We start from the raw sequence: 15,608 nt of genomic DNA, 5'->3' as shown, positions 1-15,608 counted from the left end.
CCTGCTGCCATCCCCTTGCCCCCTCCTCCTGGCCTATCCTGAGGGTCTCCCATCCTATTGCTAAGGAAGCTTTGGATTCAAAGCCAGGTCTCCTCCCATGGAGAGGGAGTGGGCCTCCTTCTGACTTTGCCTTCATACCCATCATGAGCAACCTGACTAAGGAGAGCAAGCACAGCAGCAGCAGCCTTGAGGAGGAGGTAAGTGCAACTGGGCACCCCCTTGGGGTAGTGAGGCTGGGCTTGGTGCTTGAGGGGGCAGGCTGGGCATTTGACCTCTGCTGCCCAGGGCTCTGGGAAGCCCGCGGCACCATCCAGCCCCCCCCCCTGCATGGCCTGAGAGGAACAGTGAGGCTCTTCCAGTGGACCATGCCTTGGTGCTTGCCCATCCCCTTCTGCCAGAGACCCTCGGATCTGTCCCACTCCTGCTCAGGCCTCCACAGGCACCTTTGACACAAACGATGTAGAGCTGGCCATGCTCACCCAGTAGGCCATACCACTCCCACCCAGTAGGCTGCACCCACCCTGGCCACACCTATCTGGCCCCCTGAGGACAACCGCAATGCGGCCCTCAATGAAATTGAGTTTGACAATCCTGGTCTAATTCTACTGAAAAACTTACATTTTTCAAGCACTTTGAGCAAACAACAGATACATATAAATGTTGTGCAAACATCTAAAGAGTCATTAATCTTGGTAATACTGAATATATAGCTGGCAACATATTCTTAAGCTGAAAAGAAGATGCTAAAATGTGAGTGTGTGTCTGTGCATGCAGACACAAATACATTCACAGACTAGTTTATATACTACATACATCAACTTTTAGGTGCCTTACTTTCACTTAAGAGTGTGAAGAGAGGGGGGGGTATGATTTGTATAATTTTTTATAACATAGTCATAGAATATGATGACATCTAACTGGACTTCATTAGTTCCTCGATGGAAAACAGGGAGAAAGCCTCAGCTCTATAAAGATGACACTGGACTGGAAAATTATAATATTGGAAAAGACAATGAGTAACCTCTTCCATATTGTTGCCAAGAAAACAACATAGATTTGTTAATGTGGTCATCAAAGATCAACTCAAGGTAGATTTATTATGAAGAATCACTTCTATCTAAAGATTTACAGATACTATATAATGATGAGAAGGATGTGCTAAAACCTGAATGTATTCCACAAAACTTCCTTAGAGAGTTTCAAAACTCCTCACCAACATTCAACACTTTCATTTAGGTCAAAATAATGGTATTAATCCAAACTTAACTATTACAATTCTTTAATTACAGGAACTATTCTGGGTTTGTGGTATATATTCTCAATAGAAATCTTAAATACTTCCATCAACTTGAGTTCCTTCCTTCTTACGTACTTGCCTACAATTTTATAATGAAAATAAACTGATCCTTACTGTTTCATGCAAAAAGATTCAAAGTAATAATTAAAAAGTTATTTTAAAAAGTTAAATTTATGAAACTATTGGGAAATGTAATTTTTGATTGAGAAATCTTTTAATTTGCTGTATAGCTTTAAGAGGGTAAGTTCATTCAGTCTTGGGGATAACTATTACTAAGACGGAAAGTTCATGCTGGATTTGGTGATAGCTTTCTCAACAACCTAGGTTGCAACCTCTTCACTGATATGATACTTTAGTGTATTTTAAAAGAAGTCCAGCACCTCTCTGAAAAGCGGCAGATATTCTCCTGTACTTCCCCTGCAATTGGTGGAGGTATTCAAGAACATGTCAGCTAGTTTACTTGTGAATAGAAGACAATAGGTAGCACTATCAAATATGAACTGTGAAGAAAGCTATTTTTAACTAGGATCTGTTTCATAGACAGCAGCTCAAGGGAGGACAACTCATAAAATATGTGATTGAAGATTGCAATGCAAACTCCACCTCTTTGGTACTGCATTCATGACATCCCAAGATAGTATACAAGGAGGTACAGTTTATATTGTCACCATTTTGACAAAACTTGGCTTGCTGCAGACACCCTAATATGCTTGAATATGTTCCAAATGATAAACTTATATTCATGTTGTGAGATTGCTATCACAAAGAATTTATTTTTGTTTAAAATGTTTAGAAATCTAATATATGAAAACAGAAAGCCAAGGAACAGTATGCCAATAAATATTATAAGTGATATGGCTGTTTCTTAATTTTTCAAGAAATTTCAAACTTTTTCTTTTTACCTTATCAATACATTTTTAATCCAATGCCGTATTGTCTCCAAATACTTTTCCTTCAAACAAAAAATATAATGGAATTGTTCAGTTGGCCATTAAAAAATTGCTTATGACTTTTTCTATCTAGTATTAACCATCTTCATTTTCTAGAATACTATGTTTATCTTTGCTCATACAAAGGAAGGAAAAACAAAAAATAGTTCAGTGCTACTTAAAATAATGAAAATGTTATAATCTATAATTAAATGCTAAACTTTTCCCAAATCAGCCTATTCAGCCAAATTGTTTTGGAATGCAAGAAACCATATTCCCTTTTAAAAAGTGATATCAAAGTAATTACCAGAATGTGCCTCATTTTCTGCATTCCTTACTCATAGTTTTCAGTCTTCCTCCACTCAGAGTATACAGTCCCACCACAATATGCAGTGGATATTTGTCCTTCTGGAAGGCAGAACGTTATCCTGCCCTTCCAAATCATAGGCCATGACCATTTTTCTATAAACATGTGCACCAATATTATAATCAGATGTGATCTCAATCAAAGGAATAAAATATGGCATTATTTCCATGATCTATCATTATGATCTGTGATCCCTTAGATTATTACTATCTGTACATTATTTTACATTAATTGCAATTTACAAATTAACAAAAAATGTACTTATGTACTTTAAAAAAATCAATCCATATTTATGAACACTTAGAATTCTAATTCATGTCTTTATACTGTTAACCAAGGAATACAATACAAAATCTGCTTACTTTAGGAAATGCACATGAAAGATCCCAGCTAATATTTAAAAAGAAGGCTTTTTATATAGTTATTCTCATGAATGTACATGAAATATATTTTCCCTAGCAGTATTCATTATTCCTCTTTGCATTTCATGGCTATTTTTATTTTTTCTATTTTGTTTTTCCACCAATGAGGTTGTAGTCAAATAATGCTCAGGAACTGATTTTCTCTCTTTGGACTGAAAAATTAAACAGATACTAAATTATGACAGTGAATTTAGAAAGGAAGGCTCCAAGGGCTTCAAAGAACATGTCTGAGATAATATGATGCTTCTAAGAATATTGCAATCACATCCAAGCAATCACTGAAGCGTGGCATGTAACTACCTCCTCGGCTAATATGCCTTTTTCTCCATGATGACTAATCATGTTCTATTAAACAGCAGTAATGCTGGAAGAACTCAACTATATAAGTGTAATGAAGCCAGTATTCTCTCTGGACAGATTAGCTACAACTGATTTGACACATACCATCATAGGAGCTTCAGACCTGAAAAACTCTGTGCTTGCCTCTGATTTATGCCGTCAAGCTCTTCGGAAAAGAGAATGAAACCCAAATGTTCAGTTTGGTAGAGATGAAATGTATGAATGCACTTAACTGTCAGTTAAAGAAAGTTACCATTTTTTTGTCTTTTTCCTTCTATTGTCTCTCTCCAGTAACTCTCATGCAATACTCCTAAAACTCAACCTAGATATCCAGTAAAATGGTCCCCTGTCATGAGCTATTTCATTAGTATATTCATGATCCCTCTTTATTCTCTCCCTTCTATATTTTTTCATTCAAAATCATTGTATTACTATAAATGGTCTCTGTAATTCATTTTTCCTTGTGTATTAACACTCTCAGTGCTACTTAACAATATCTTGGTGGAAATGAAAAGAAGAAGAAGAGAAGCAATTTTTTAGAGACATATAGATTTACACTTTCAAACTAATAGAAGGCTGTACAAGGAGACGAAGAACTAAATTGTTCAGATGATCCTTGCACTGCTGTTGTTCTTATTAGTATTCTTTCGGGATAAATTGGGAGTAGCTGTAAGGACAAAGCGCTCATCCGGGCAACCATACTGCAGGAGGATATCAATGCATTCTTGGCTTGTTGCTTGTCTCGCATAGGTCAAAGCATTGTTTCCATGGGCATCACGTGCCATAACATCAACACCATACTGTGGAAAGAATAGACAACATTTCAAGCCCTGCAATCACTTCAAAACAGAGCAGGCAGAAAAGTCTATAAGAAAAAGACTTTTCATTAGACTAAGGTCTACTTTTCCAATTTCTTATCTTGGGATTTTAAATCTGAGCTGCTTTTGCCATGTTCTTTGCTTAAGAACCCTGGACCAGCATTGCCGCTCTTATATCTTTGGTCTGAGTGAATTCATATCAAAATGACATGAGGATCATATCTTAAGATGTGCACCAAAATCGGCCATAAGAGAATCCAAAATAGATTTGAGAGGTATCAGTCAAATCAGGACTGTATCTTTAATAAAAATATCTCATACCAGAGTTTTCTTCTATTGGAAACAAATGCAAGAGCATCTGGTTATCTGATTCACTGACACTGACAATCTGAACATTTTCATATTCCAAATCCATGTGGTACTTATTTACCCAAATTAAGAGCTGCACCAACACGACATTTCCTTTCCCGCAAGCCAAATGTAAAGCTGATCGCCCATCCCCTTCTCCACAGGTTTCATTCACTTCTTCACGTGTCCCATGCGCAAGAAGCAGGATGACAGTCCGCAGATCTTCCTCTGCAGTTGCTTGTAGCAGGTGCTGACCTAAAGAAAGGTCTAAACATTGCAGTGGAGCAAGAAAGAGTTTTTGCTCATATTTGGCCCGGATCCACTGCTCTTTTTCTTCCCTAGGATATAAATACATATTATCATTCAATATAAATCTTCATCATTTAGGCCTATCCTCAAACTGACCTTTGAAATACACACGCAATTTGACAGATTTGAATCAAGGAAGTTGTAATGTTTAGATTAAATACTTCAGATAAAAAATTATTATTAGAACTATTTTTAATCACATATAAACAATTGTACCCTAACTCTTTTGCATATTACCTAACACATTTAAACTAAAAGTGATAAAAAATGTAATGGTAACAGACTCAATTTATGATTCAGCTATATCACTACACTGATATATTCTATGAAATTTAGCAGAAGTAAAAAGAAATTACAATAACTTTTCTAGTAACAACTGCAGATACAATAAGTATATTTCCCATGTTACATCAATCATTTTATAAATCATGCTCCAAGATTATGAAAGTGTAAAATGATGATATATATACATCTATTTGTTTGTTGTGTTTCTATCCCAAATTTTCTGTACTGCATATATGAGCAAGTGTACCTGTGTTTCTGTTTCCTTAGTATTTCCTCAAGCTTTCTGATTGGGCTGAGAGATATTTTAGGCTAAAGTTCTTGATCAACCCTGAATGCTGAATCTAGCATTCCCTAATCTAGATCTGAAGCCTTTAAAAGCATAAAATATTGAGAAGGGAGATTTCAACTACCCAACTACAGGTAGTCCTCTACTTACAACAGTTCACTTAGTGACCGTTTGAAGTTACAATGCCACTGGAAAAAGTGACTTATGATCATTTTTCACACTAAGAATTGTTGCAGCATCTCCATGGTCATGTGATTTACATTCAGATGCTTGACAACTGACTCACATTTATGATGGTTGCAGTGTCCCAGGGTCATATAATCCCCTTATGCAACCTTCTGACAATCAAAGCCAATGGGGAAACCAGATTCACTTAACAACTGTGTTATGAATTTAACAACTGCAGTGATTCACTTAACAACTATGGCAAGAAAAATCGTAAAAGTTTCTCACTTAGCAACATAAATTTTGAGCTCAATTGTGGTCATAGGTTGAGGACTACCTGCATTTTTTTGAAAAGTATTCTGCCCAAAACAAGATGTTTTTGATTTGTGCTGTCGGTAGTAACTACTTTTCCTACCACAAAATCTAGGACCAAAGGGCAGAACAAGAAGTAATGGATGGCAAAGAAAGATCCAACCTAGAACTAAGGAAAAATTTCCTGCAGTGAGAACAATTAATCAATGGAATGGCTTGCCTCTGGAAGATGTGGGTGCCGAATCACTGGAGGTTTTAGGAAGAGATTGGACAGCCATTTGTCTGGAATGGTATAGATATAGGGTCTCCTGATTAAGGAAAGGGGTTGGACTAGAAGATCTCCAAGGTCCCTTCCAACTCTGTTACTGTTTACTGTTTAACAGGTGTAGTAGTAGTAGTTTTAACCATTCAGTCATGTCTGAGTCTTGGCAATTTTATAGGTAAGTGCTCTCCATACTATTCTGTTAAGCACAGCTTCTTGCAGTTGTTGGATGCTCATCTTTATATCAGTTTTTAACATTTCAAGCCAGCAAATTCTTTGCTTGCCCCTTCTTCTTGATCTACTAACCATTCCTAGCATTATTGACTTCTCCAATGAATTTGCATGCATAGCATGGCCAAAGTAAATCAAACATAATCTTGTGATTTTTGGCTTTTAGTGATGTTTCTGGCTTTATATGATTCAGCACTTCTTTGTTGGTTGCATGGTATATGCATGGTATATGCAATAATTTACTCCAGCAGCATAGTTCAAAGACGTCAAGTTTAAGATTACCTGTAAGGAAAATCTTCCTAAACAGAAATATCTGTACATGAGTGGAACACTTTACCTATTGAGTTTGGGAGTTCTCCATTTGTGGGGAAGCTGGACTGAACATTCAATAAAAATATGTAATATCAAGATAACCACCTCTTATGAATGATTTAGTTGACTTTCCTGTACATTGCAGAGGGTTGGAATTAGATGCTCCTTAGTTTTATATAAGGATAGTAATGAATGACAAATCGAGATATCTGCAGTTGTCTTTCAAACTATGAAGTCCAAAAATGTAACTTAAATTGTTCAGAAAATACTTTCCAATCCTGTAGAAGCCTTCTCTTCAGAGAGATGATTATAGAACAGCATCAATTTGTTCTTTGGAAGTATAGTTCTGTAATATCTAATTAGGCAGCTAGTAGCAATATGCTGAATTTTTAAATTGACCCTAATCAAACAAGTCCATCTGCTTTCTGTTTTCCACCCATACACTATAAATACCATTGTGATCTGTCCCCACATTGATCTGTGATTCTTCTGGAATGCACCTATTACAGTGGTGGCGAACCTATGGCACGGGTGCCAGAGGCGGCACTCAGAGCCCTCTCTGTGGGCATGCGCACCATCACCCCAGTCCTAGGTCTTCAGCTGGGTTTTATAAAACCTTTTCACTTTAGGCCTCCGCCGCCATGTGCCAAAAAAAAAAAAAAAGATTCAATCAGTCAATTTCAACTTCTCGCGGGAAAAAAAAGATCTTGCAAAGTTGGAATTGATTGATTGAACTTTTTAGTCCCACCTAGTCTGCTGTTACCACCACAGCCATGCCCACCCAATGGGCCATGCTCAGCCACGCCCACCCAATGGGCCACACCCACCCAATGGGCCACATCCACCCAGCACTCGACGATGCATAAATGGGTTTTGGGTTGCAGTTTGGGCACTCAGTCTCTAAAAGGTTTGCCATCACTGACCTATTATATTGTCTATCCCTTCCTATCCATTCTTTTTTTTTTATTGGAAATTTTTTGAAAGTTTTACAAAAAACAAAAAAAGACAACAACAAAAAACAAGACAACCCTCACCCAAACCCTCCCAAACCACCCCCCTCCCTCCCCCCGAGCTTCCCAGAGCTGAATATAGGCTTAATTAAAATTTTAAAAATTCTAAAAAAAATAATCAACTTATAAGATAATTAACAATAAAATATATATAACAATAAAAACATAAGCATTAAGAAAAAAAATACTTAAAAAAAAGAAGAAAAAAAAGGAAGAAAAAAAGATAGAAAAGAAAAGAAAAGAAAGAAAGAATACAATCTATAAAATACAAATTTAAATACAAATTATGGAAAAGCTAGATGGTGTTTCTTTATAGCCAATTTGTATTGTATGAAATTTATCCATTTTTCCCATACGGCAAAAATTTTTTCTTGTGATTGATCCTTTAAGAAAGCCGAAATCTTTGCCATTTCCGCCAGATAAGAAACTTTAAAAAACCACTCTTGCAAAGTAGGCAAAGATTCCTTCTTCCAGTATTGCCCTACTAACAGCCTTGCGGCTGTAATCAAATTTAGCATCAATATAGTCTCTTGAGTATCACAATCGGTAACAATACCTAACAAAAATAATTGTGGGGTAAATTTTACCCTCCTTCTAAAAATTCTTTGAATATTCCACCATATCTTAATCCAAAAAGCTTTTATATTTTTACACGACCACCAGATATGATAGTAAGTAGCATTCAAACATCCACATCTCCAACATTTAGGCTGTAAGTCAGGATACATACGAGACATTTTTTGTGGATCAAGGTGCATCTATAAAACATTTTATAAAAGTTCTCCCTTAGGTTCTGGGCTTGCGTAAATTTAACATTTCTCACCCAGATAGTTTCCCAGGTGTCCAATAGAACTGGTTCACCAAAATTTTGTGCCCATTTAATCATATATTCTTTAATTAATTCTGATTCTGAATCCAGTTCCACTAGAACCCCATAAATTCTCTTAATATGAGTTCGCCTTTGATCTCTTACTTGTTTAAAGAGATTCTCATCTTCTCTAAGCAAGCCTGTACTACTATCCATCTTCCATCTATCCACTATCTGTCTATATTGAAACCATGAATAAGTAATATTTACATGTACTAAATCTTCCAAAGATTTTAACTGCCAATTTTGACCATCCCATTTAAGTAATTGTGTATAAGAAACCCTATCCATTTTAACTCCTCCTTCCTATCCATTCTTGGCACTATTGTATCCTGCATTTGGTTTAAACCCATTTTCCAGACTTGGGGCATTGCACTTAATTATGCACATTATGTCTAGCCTAACAAATAGTTCTACTTCTTATAAAGCACTGACAATGAATTGCCATTTCAGTGGAGATGCCAACTAATAAGATATTTAGGCTCGCTGCCTATTTTATTTTCTGTATGCAAAATCACAGCATTGGAACTGAAGACCTTTGAGACTTGGCTCTTCTGCAACAATAGCCAGAATTGTCCTACCAATAGCTGTTATTAAGTTAGTTTTAAAGTTATTTCTTCTATAGACATGTTGTGAATCAAGAGCATTTTGCAAAGCACTGCTGGTCCTAAATCAGGCATACTTTGATTGCAAACTGAAATCATAGCTTTCTTGTGGATATGAGTATGACACTCAAAGTATATAATAATAAAAATAAAAATCTTTTAATACAATGAAAAATGTACAATTTACTAATTTCCCAAGACAACATATGATTATAGAAATCAATTTCAAGTACATTTATTTTTGTACATATTTTCACTCATTACTGCAATTTCTTTAAAATGAAAGCCACTTCAGGATGAAGCAGTGAAGTATGGATCTGGAGATCTGTTTCTTCAACTACAGAAGAAATGATCTTTTGAGTTTCAATAGCATGTCTTTTACAGAGGAAATCTGGATTAATTTTGCATTACTAACTGGTGAGCAGAGCATGACCATACTATAACCTCTCAAATTATTTTGATGCAAACCTCTCCACCTTATGCACTTTCTGAAGTGAAAGATGTGCTATTCAAAGGAACACAAAGGAATTTGCTGTTCCCATACAGTAAACTATTAAAACATTATTCCCACCTCTTATATTTATTTGGATAAATAAAAATCTTGGGCCAGTAGTTGCACATCAGAAAAACATCCATGGCTACTCTGTGAGTTCCTCAGTGCAATGAGAAATGGAGTGTTTGTTGTAACGTATTGAGTTAAATTTATGAAGCAGGTGGCTGGGATCTGTGCAGGAATGGTTAGCAGACCACGTGGCCTGCTAGCCAGACTGTCTACAAGGCTGTTTAGTATGCAATTGAGAGGAGAATGCTGTGCTCTCATTGGCTGACACCGCCCAGAGCTGAATGTATAAATAGGGGTGGAGCAATGCTTATTAGTTTCTGTTTTTGACTTCAGTAAGGAAGTACTTGTTTCTATTGCTGCCTCTTCAATGCTGAACCAAGCAGAAAACAGAACATTGGCGATGAATGTGGGATCGTGCTGCCGCAATTCGAAGAGCTGAGTCACTATGGGGGTCAAGCCTAGCAAGCACTTGGTTGGAACAGCGTTCCACCCTCCTCACTCTATCTTGCCAGTACAAAAAAACTGGAGGAGAGTGCTTCCCTGGGTTTTGTCCTGGAAGTCTCACGGAAGCCTGCGCAGCACGAGGCATTGAAAAGGCCGCGAAAGACTCACCATGATGAAGATCGGAAAACTCTCCGAATTTGACGTCACTCATCCAGAGAGGTGGAGCTCCTACGTCACAAGAGTTGAAAATTACCTGAGGGTAAACCAAGTTCGAGACGATGGATTGAAGGCCGCAAAGCTTTTGTGTGTTTGTGGTCAAGCCACTTTCAATATCGCCAAGAACTTGGTTGTACCAGAGCTGCTTGAGTCCATCATGTACGCAGAACTCAAGCAGATGCTCAAAGAACATTTTGAGCCCAAGCTTTCGGTCATCGTTTGGCAGCATGCTTTTGAACAGCGAGACCAGCATCCCGGCAAGTCCGCTGCCGACTTCATAGCCGCCCTTCGCCAAGCTGCACAGCCATGCGCATTCAAAGATCTGGAAGAAAGGCTACGGTTTGTGGTCTAAGGAGCCGAGAACTGTAACAAAAGATCTTTGCTAAAGAGACTATTTCATTTGAAGGCGCGTTGAGAGAGATAACAGCAGAAGAAGCAACCGGCGGAGCTGTTAAGGCTTTGTGGCTTTCCAAGAACACTCCTTGCACGGAGGACGTCCACCACGAGGATGTCAAGAGAGTTGAAGACTCCGACTCGGACCACAAAGTTGATCGGTTGCAGCAACCCCCAGAAGGAAGGCCTCAACGGAAGCCTGAGAAGCACTTCTCTCAGTGCATTGGGTGTAGAGGCCGACAGAAACGGGCTGACTGTCGATTCCGCACAGCCACTTGCCAGGCATGTGTCAAGCAAGGCCACATTGCCGCCATTTGTTTGGGTTGCAGAAAAGAACATTCATCAGAAGAGTTGCCTCAGAAAGATACCGGGGTCCCCAGTCAAAACAGGGTGGGCTTTTGCTCAAGTAGAAGGAGCGTGTTTAGGACAGGCGCCCATCGCCCACTCAAGGAGAAGTTACACCTCAAAGTCAAGTTGCAAGGGGTTCCTTCTGACATGGAGTTGGACACAGGTTCAGCTCTATCGATAATTTCCCAACGGACACTTCAGCAGATTTGCAGTCGAAGCGGCAAATGAGTTAAGGTCAGGCCATCCGACCTCATCTTAACCAACTTCCAAAATTCCCAGGTGAACGTAAAGGGGGAGGCCACACTTGGGGTGCAGTTCAGTCACTTCCACAGAATTCCTGGGGTTTCGTATATATGCCAAAGGCATTCATCTTGCTGAATCCAAGCTCAAAGAAATTCAGCAGGCACCCAGTCCCAAGTCGAAGGAAGAGCTTCAGGCCTTCCTGGGACTCCTCAACTTCTATCATGCTTTCCTCCCCCACAATGCCGCAGTGGCAGAGCCGTTACACCGGCTCTTGGACAAACAGGCCCCATGGAAGTGGACAAGTGTCCGCAAGAGGAGTTTTGTTGCAGTTAAAGCATTGTTGTCCTCAAATGCGGTGTTAGCTCATTTCAATAAGCAGTTGCCAGTCTGCATCGCATGTGATGCCTCCCCGTACAGGATTGGAGCTGTGTTAAGCCATCTTAGGGTTGATGGGACACAAGTCCCTATAGCTTATTACTCCAGGACTCTTTCAGCAGTGGAATGGAATTATGTGCAACTAGATAGGGAGGCATTGGCCATTGGCATAAAAAAGTTTCATGACTTTTTGTATGGCCACCACTTCACGGTCTTCACTGACTACAAGTCGCTTCTGGGATTGTTCACTACGAACAAGCAGACACCCCAGATTATGTCTCCTAGAATGTTGAGGTGATCAATATTTTTATCTGCTTATGGTTATTGTCTGGTTCACAAACCAGTAAAGAAATGGGCCATGCAGATGGCCTTAGTAGGTTGCCTCTACAGCTATTAGAATCAGATCCTGCTCCAGCCAACCACATCCTGTCTATCCAGGATTTGCCAGAGTCTCCCCTTAACGCAGGGGATGTAGCTGCTGAAACAGCTTCAGACAACACGTTGAGCCGCGTGTTAAACTGGATGCTCACAGGATGGCTGGAAACGTGTCCTGGCACCGACTTTCAGAGTTTCTAGAAAAGGAAGCATGAGTTATCCACCTTTAAGGGTTGTATTTTGTGGGGCAGTAGGGTAGTAATCCCAACCTCACTGAGGACTAGAGTCCTTGATTCTCTGCATGAGGGACATTCGGGCACAGTCCGGATGAAGGCACTCATGCGTAGCTACCTCTGGTGGCCTGGGCTCGATAAAGACATCGAGGCCCAGGTCCAGAGGTGCCTCATTTGCCAGCAATCAAGGCCAGAAATGCCACATGCTCCTGTGCATAGATGGGAGACCACACACGCCCCTTGGTCAAGGATCCATATTGATTTTGCTGCCCCTTTCAGGGGCAACTCTTCATCATTGTTGTGGACAGTCACTCCAAGTGGCTGGAGATTGTTCCAGTGTCCACTATGACTACTGCCAGGACCATCCAGGTTCTGTGGGACATCTTTTCAATGCATGGGCTCCCAGATGTCATAGTCACAGACAATGGGGCTCAATTTACTTCTGCAGAGTTTCAGTCCTTCTTAAGGGCAAATATGATTAGGCATGCCACTTTGGCTCCATTTCACCCAGCCTCTAACGGCCAAGCGGAACGCATGGTCAGAATAACCAAGGAATCCTTGAAGAGGATCACCCATGGCAATTGGCACCACAGGTTGGCAGATTTCCAATTCTGCCAATGCACAACACCCTGCATTTCTACGGGCAAGAGCCCAGCTGAATTCAGATGGGGGCACCGTCTGATCACAAAGCTGGATTGCTTACATCCAGACAGGGTTGCTTCACAAGTGCCGCAGCCTAAGGCACTGAGGCACTTGCAAGTGGGTGATCTGGTTTGGGCATGCAACTATGGACCAGGGGCACTGTGGGTGATAGCTGTGGTTTGCAAGGTATCAGGGCCACTCTCATACGAAGTGGCCCTGGAAGATGGTTGTGTGTTCCGCAGGCACATTAACCAGCTGCGTTGGAGGTTACCATGCCACTCTTCCGTTCCTGACTCTGCTCTCAGGAGGGAGGAACATGTTTGTGATCGTGCATCTGAGTGTCTCAGCAAAAGTGGGACCTTGCGATCGCCGAACGGGGTTTTTGCCAACAAAGCTGCTCCTAACTCAGGCATTGTTCTCAATCGGCTTTTCATGCTGCTCCTGCTTCAGGCATTGCACCCACGGGACATTGCTCTCAATCGGCTTTTCATGCTGATCCAGTGGATTCTACACCACCACCAGGAAACTCTGGCTCAGGCCTACCAGAACAGGCCAGCCATGGGGAAATGGGCAAAGGCTTGGGTCTACCGGAACAGGCCAGCCTTCACGAATCGGCTTTGCCCATGTCGGACGGGTCACACAGCCCTGGTCTGCTGAGCCTGGCAGGTGAGCTTGCAGATCGGGAGCTAGCAGCAGCTCTGAGACATTCGGAGCGGGCGAAAGGCCCACCGAAATTTTTAAAGGCCTACATAAGGTTTTTGTCATTGCAAACTTAAAATGCTAATGTATTTTTAGTGCAAACTTAAATGCTTATGTATGTTTCCTTGAAATTTTGAATGCTTATGTATTTTCCTTGCAAACTAAAATGTTTAAGTATTCTTAAATATTGAACATGTAATGTAAAGATTATGTACCACTGAGTGCTATTGTGCCTTTGAATGTGTGTAGTCTTTGCACAACAAACAATGCTTTGTATGTATCAAAGAGCCGAGGAGGGGTGTAATGTATTGAGTTAAATTTAGGAAACAGGTGGCTGGGATATGTGCAGGTACGGTTAGCAGACCATGTGGCCTGCTAGCCAGACTTGCTGTCTACAAGGCTGTTTCGTATGCAATTGAGTGGGAGAATGCTGTGCTCTCATTGGCTGAATATATAAATAGGGGTGGAGCAATGCTTGTTAGTTTCTGTTTTTGACTTCAATAAGGAAGTACTTGTTTCTATTGCTGCCTCTTCAATGCTGAACCAAGCAGAAAACAGAACAACAATAATAAATGATATTCGGAGAGATATTCCAAAGAGTGCGATCAGCCATCATTGAAACAGAAAAAAAGAAACCCTTTACTGGGAATAACTCCTATTATTTTAAAGTGATAAACAATATCTGATATATGTATCTCATATGAGACCTGGAATACTGAATCCACTTTTGGTCACCACATTACAAAAAAGATGTTGAGACTTTGGAAAAAGTGCGGAGAAGAGCAACTAAGATGATTAAAGGCCTGGAGACTAAAACATATGAAGAACCATAGCAGGAATTGGGTTTGGCTAGTCTAGAGAAAAGAAGGACTAAGGATGACATGTTAGCAGTATTCCAGTATTTTCCAAAGCACCAGAGGACAGGACAAGAAACAATGAATGGAAACTAATCAAAGAGAAGCAACCTGGAATTAAGGAAAAATTCCTAACAGTGAGAATAATTAACCAGTGGAATAGCTTGCCTTCAGAAGTTGTGGGTGCTTCATCACTGGAGGCTTTTAAGAAGAGACTTGAGAGCCACTTGTCTGAAATTGTATAGGGTCTCCTGTTTGAGCAGGGGGTTGGTTGGATTAGAAGACCTCCAAGATCCTTTCCAGCTCTATTCTGATTCTGTTCTGTTCTGTGGTGTTGATATTATCCATGTGTGTCAAAAATAAGTATTCGTAATAGATCTCCCTTAAGAAACAGTACTATTTTCTTTATCTGTTTGTTATTTTGGTTCTTTTAAAAATATCTCATTATGTAAATGAGATTCACATTAAAATATGATAAAACAATTCAGTAATTCATCATAAAATAATAAAAACAAATAACTACAATCAACTAATCATTCTGTTCAATCAATACAAATTGTCACCGGCAATAAGAAAATTACATAATAAGGAATTTTTAATAGGCATCACTCCAGAATTCAATGAGCAATGAAAACAATATAGGGAAGGTTTCAGAAAGGCTTCCCTCAGGAAGACATTGGTCATATCTCATATGAATGTCAGCAAACTTCAGTCAGAAGATTGGTATCTTAGAGCAGAGGCCCCCAATCTTTTAGGCCCCAGGGATCGGTTCTGTGGGGAGAGGTTTTTCCACGGACCAGAGGGTTTTGTGTGCTGCCTGCATCCCATGGATGGGGCTTCGCTTATTTGCATGGCCCGGTTTCTGGTATGCCATGGTCCAGTGCCGGTCCTGGATAGGGGGTTGGGGACCTCTGTCTTACAGTATGGAAGTATGCATTAAAAAAAAAGAATTCTTTAGATCCCCAAGTCATTTAGGGGTCAGCAGCAGTTGATGAGCTCTATATATAAATAATATACAGTCAAAGCCATAGTCTTATTCTCTTTGTGTCAGAATCTACT

The 15,608-nt window shown here is 39.9% G+C and overlaps 1 protein-coding gene across 3 annotated transcripts in view; it reads right to left on the bottom strand.

The window, feature by feature from the left end:
• Positions 1-15,608, bottom strand: part of AGAP1 (ArfGAP with GTPase domain, ankyrin repeat and PH domain 1) — a 333,826-nt gene that overhangs the window by 97,002 nt on the left and 221,216 nt on the right. For 2 of the 3 annotated variants that reach the window (XM_039326266.1, XM_039326268.1), the window contains 2 exons: positions 4,603-4,858; positions 516-4,154 (listed from right to left, as the gene is read on the bottom strand). In XM_039326266.1, coding sequence (XP_039182200.1) covers positions 3,960-4,154; positions 4,603-4,858 — 451 coding nt within the window. In that variant the 3' untranslated portion in view covers positions 516-3,959. Of the gene's footprint in view, positions 1-515; positions 4,155-4,602; positions 4,859-15,608 lie in introns of those variants that run through there. The other variant, XM_039326267.1, reaches the window with a different exon arrangement.

Source organism: Crotalus tigris, unplaced genomic scaffold, assembly GCF_016545835.1.
Source record: "Crotalus tigris isolate CLP2741 ecotype Arizona unplaced genomic scaffold, ASM1654583v1 scf7180000024340.7048381, whole genome shotgun sequence".
Lineage (NCBI taxonomy): Eukaryota > Metazoa > Chordata > Lepidosauria > Squamata > Viperidae > Crotalus > Crotalus tigris.
Note: the sequence above shows the minus strand (reverse complement) of the source record. Positions and strands in the feature narration are given on the sequence as shown.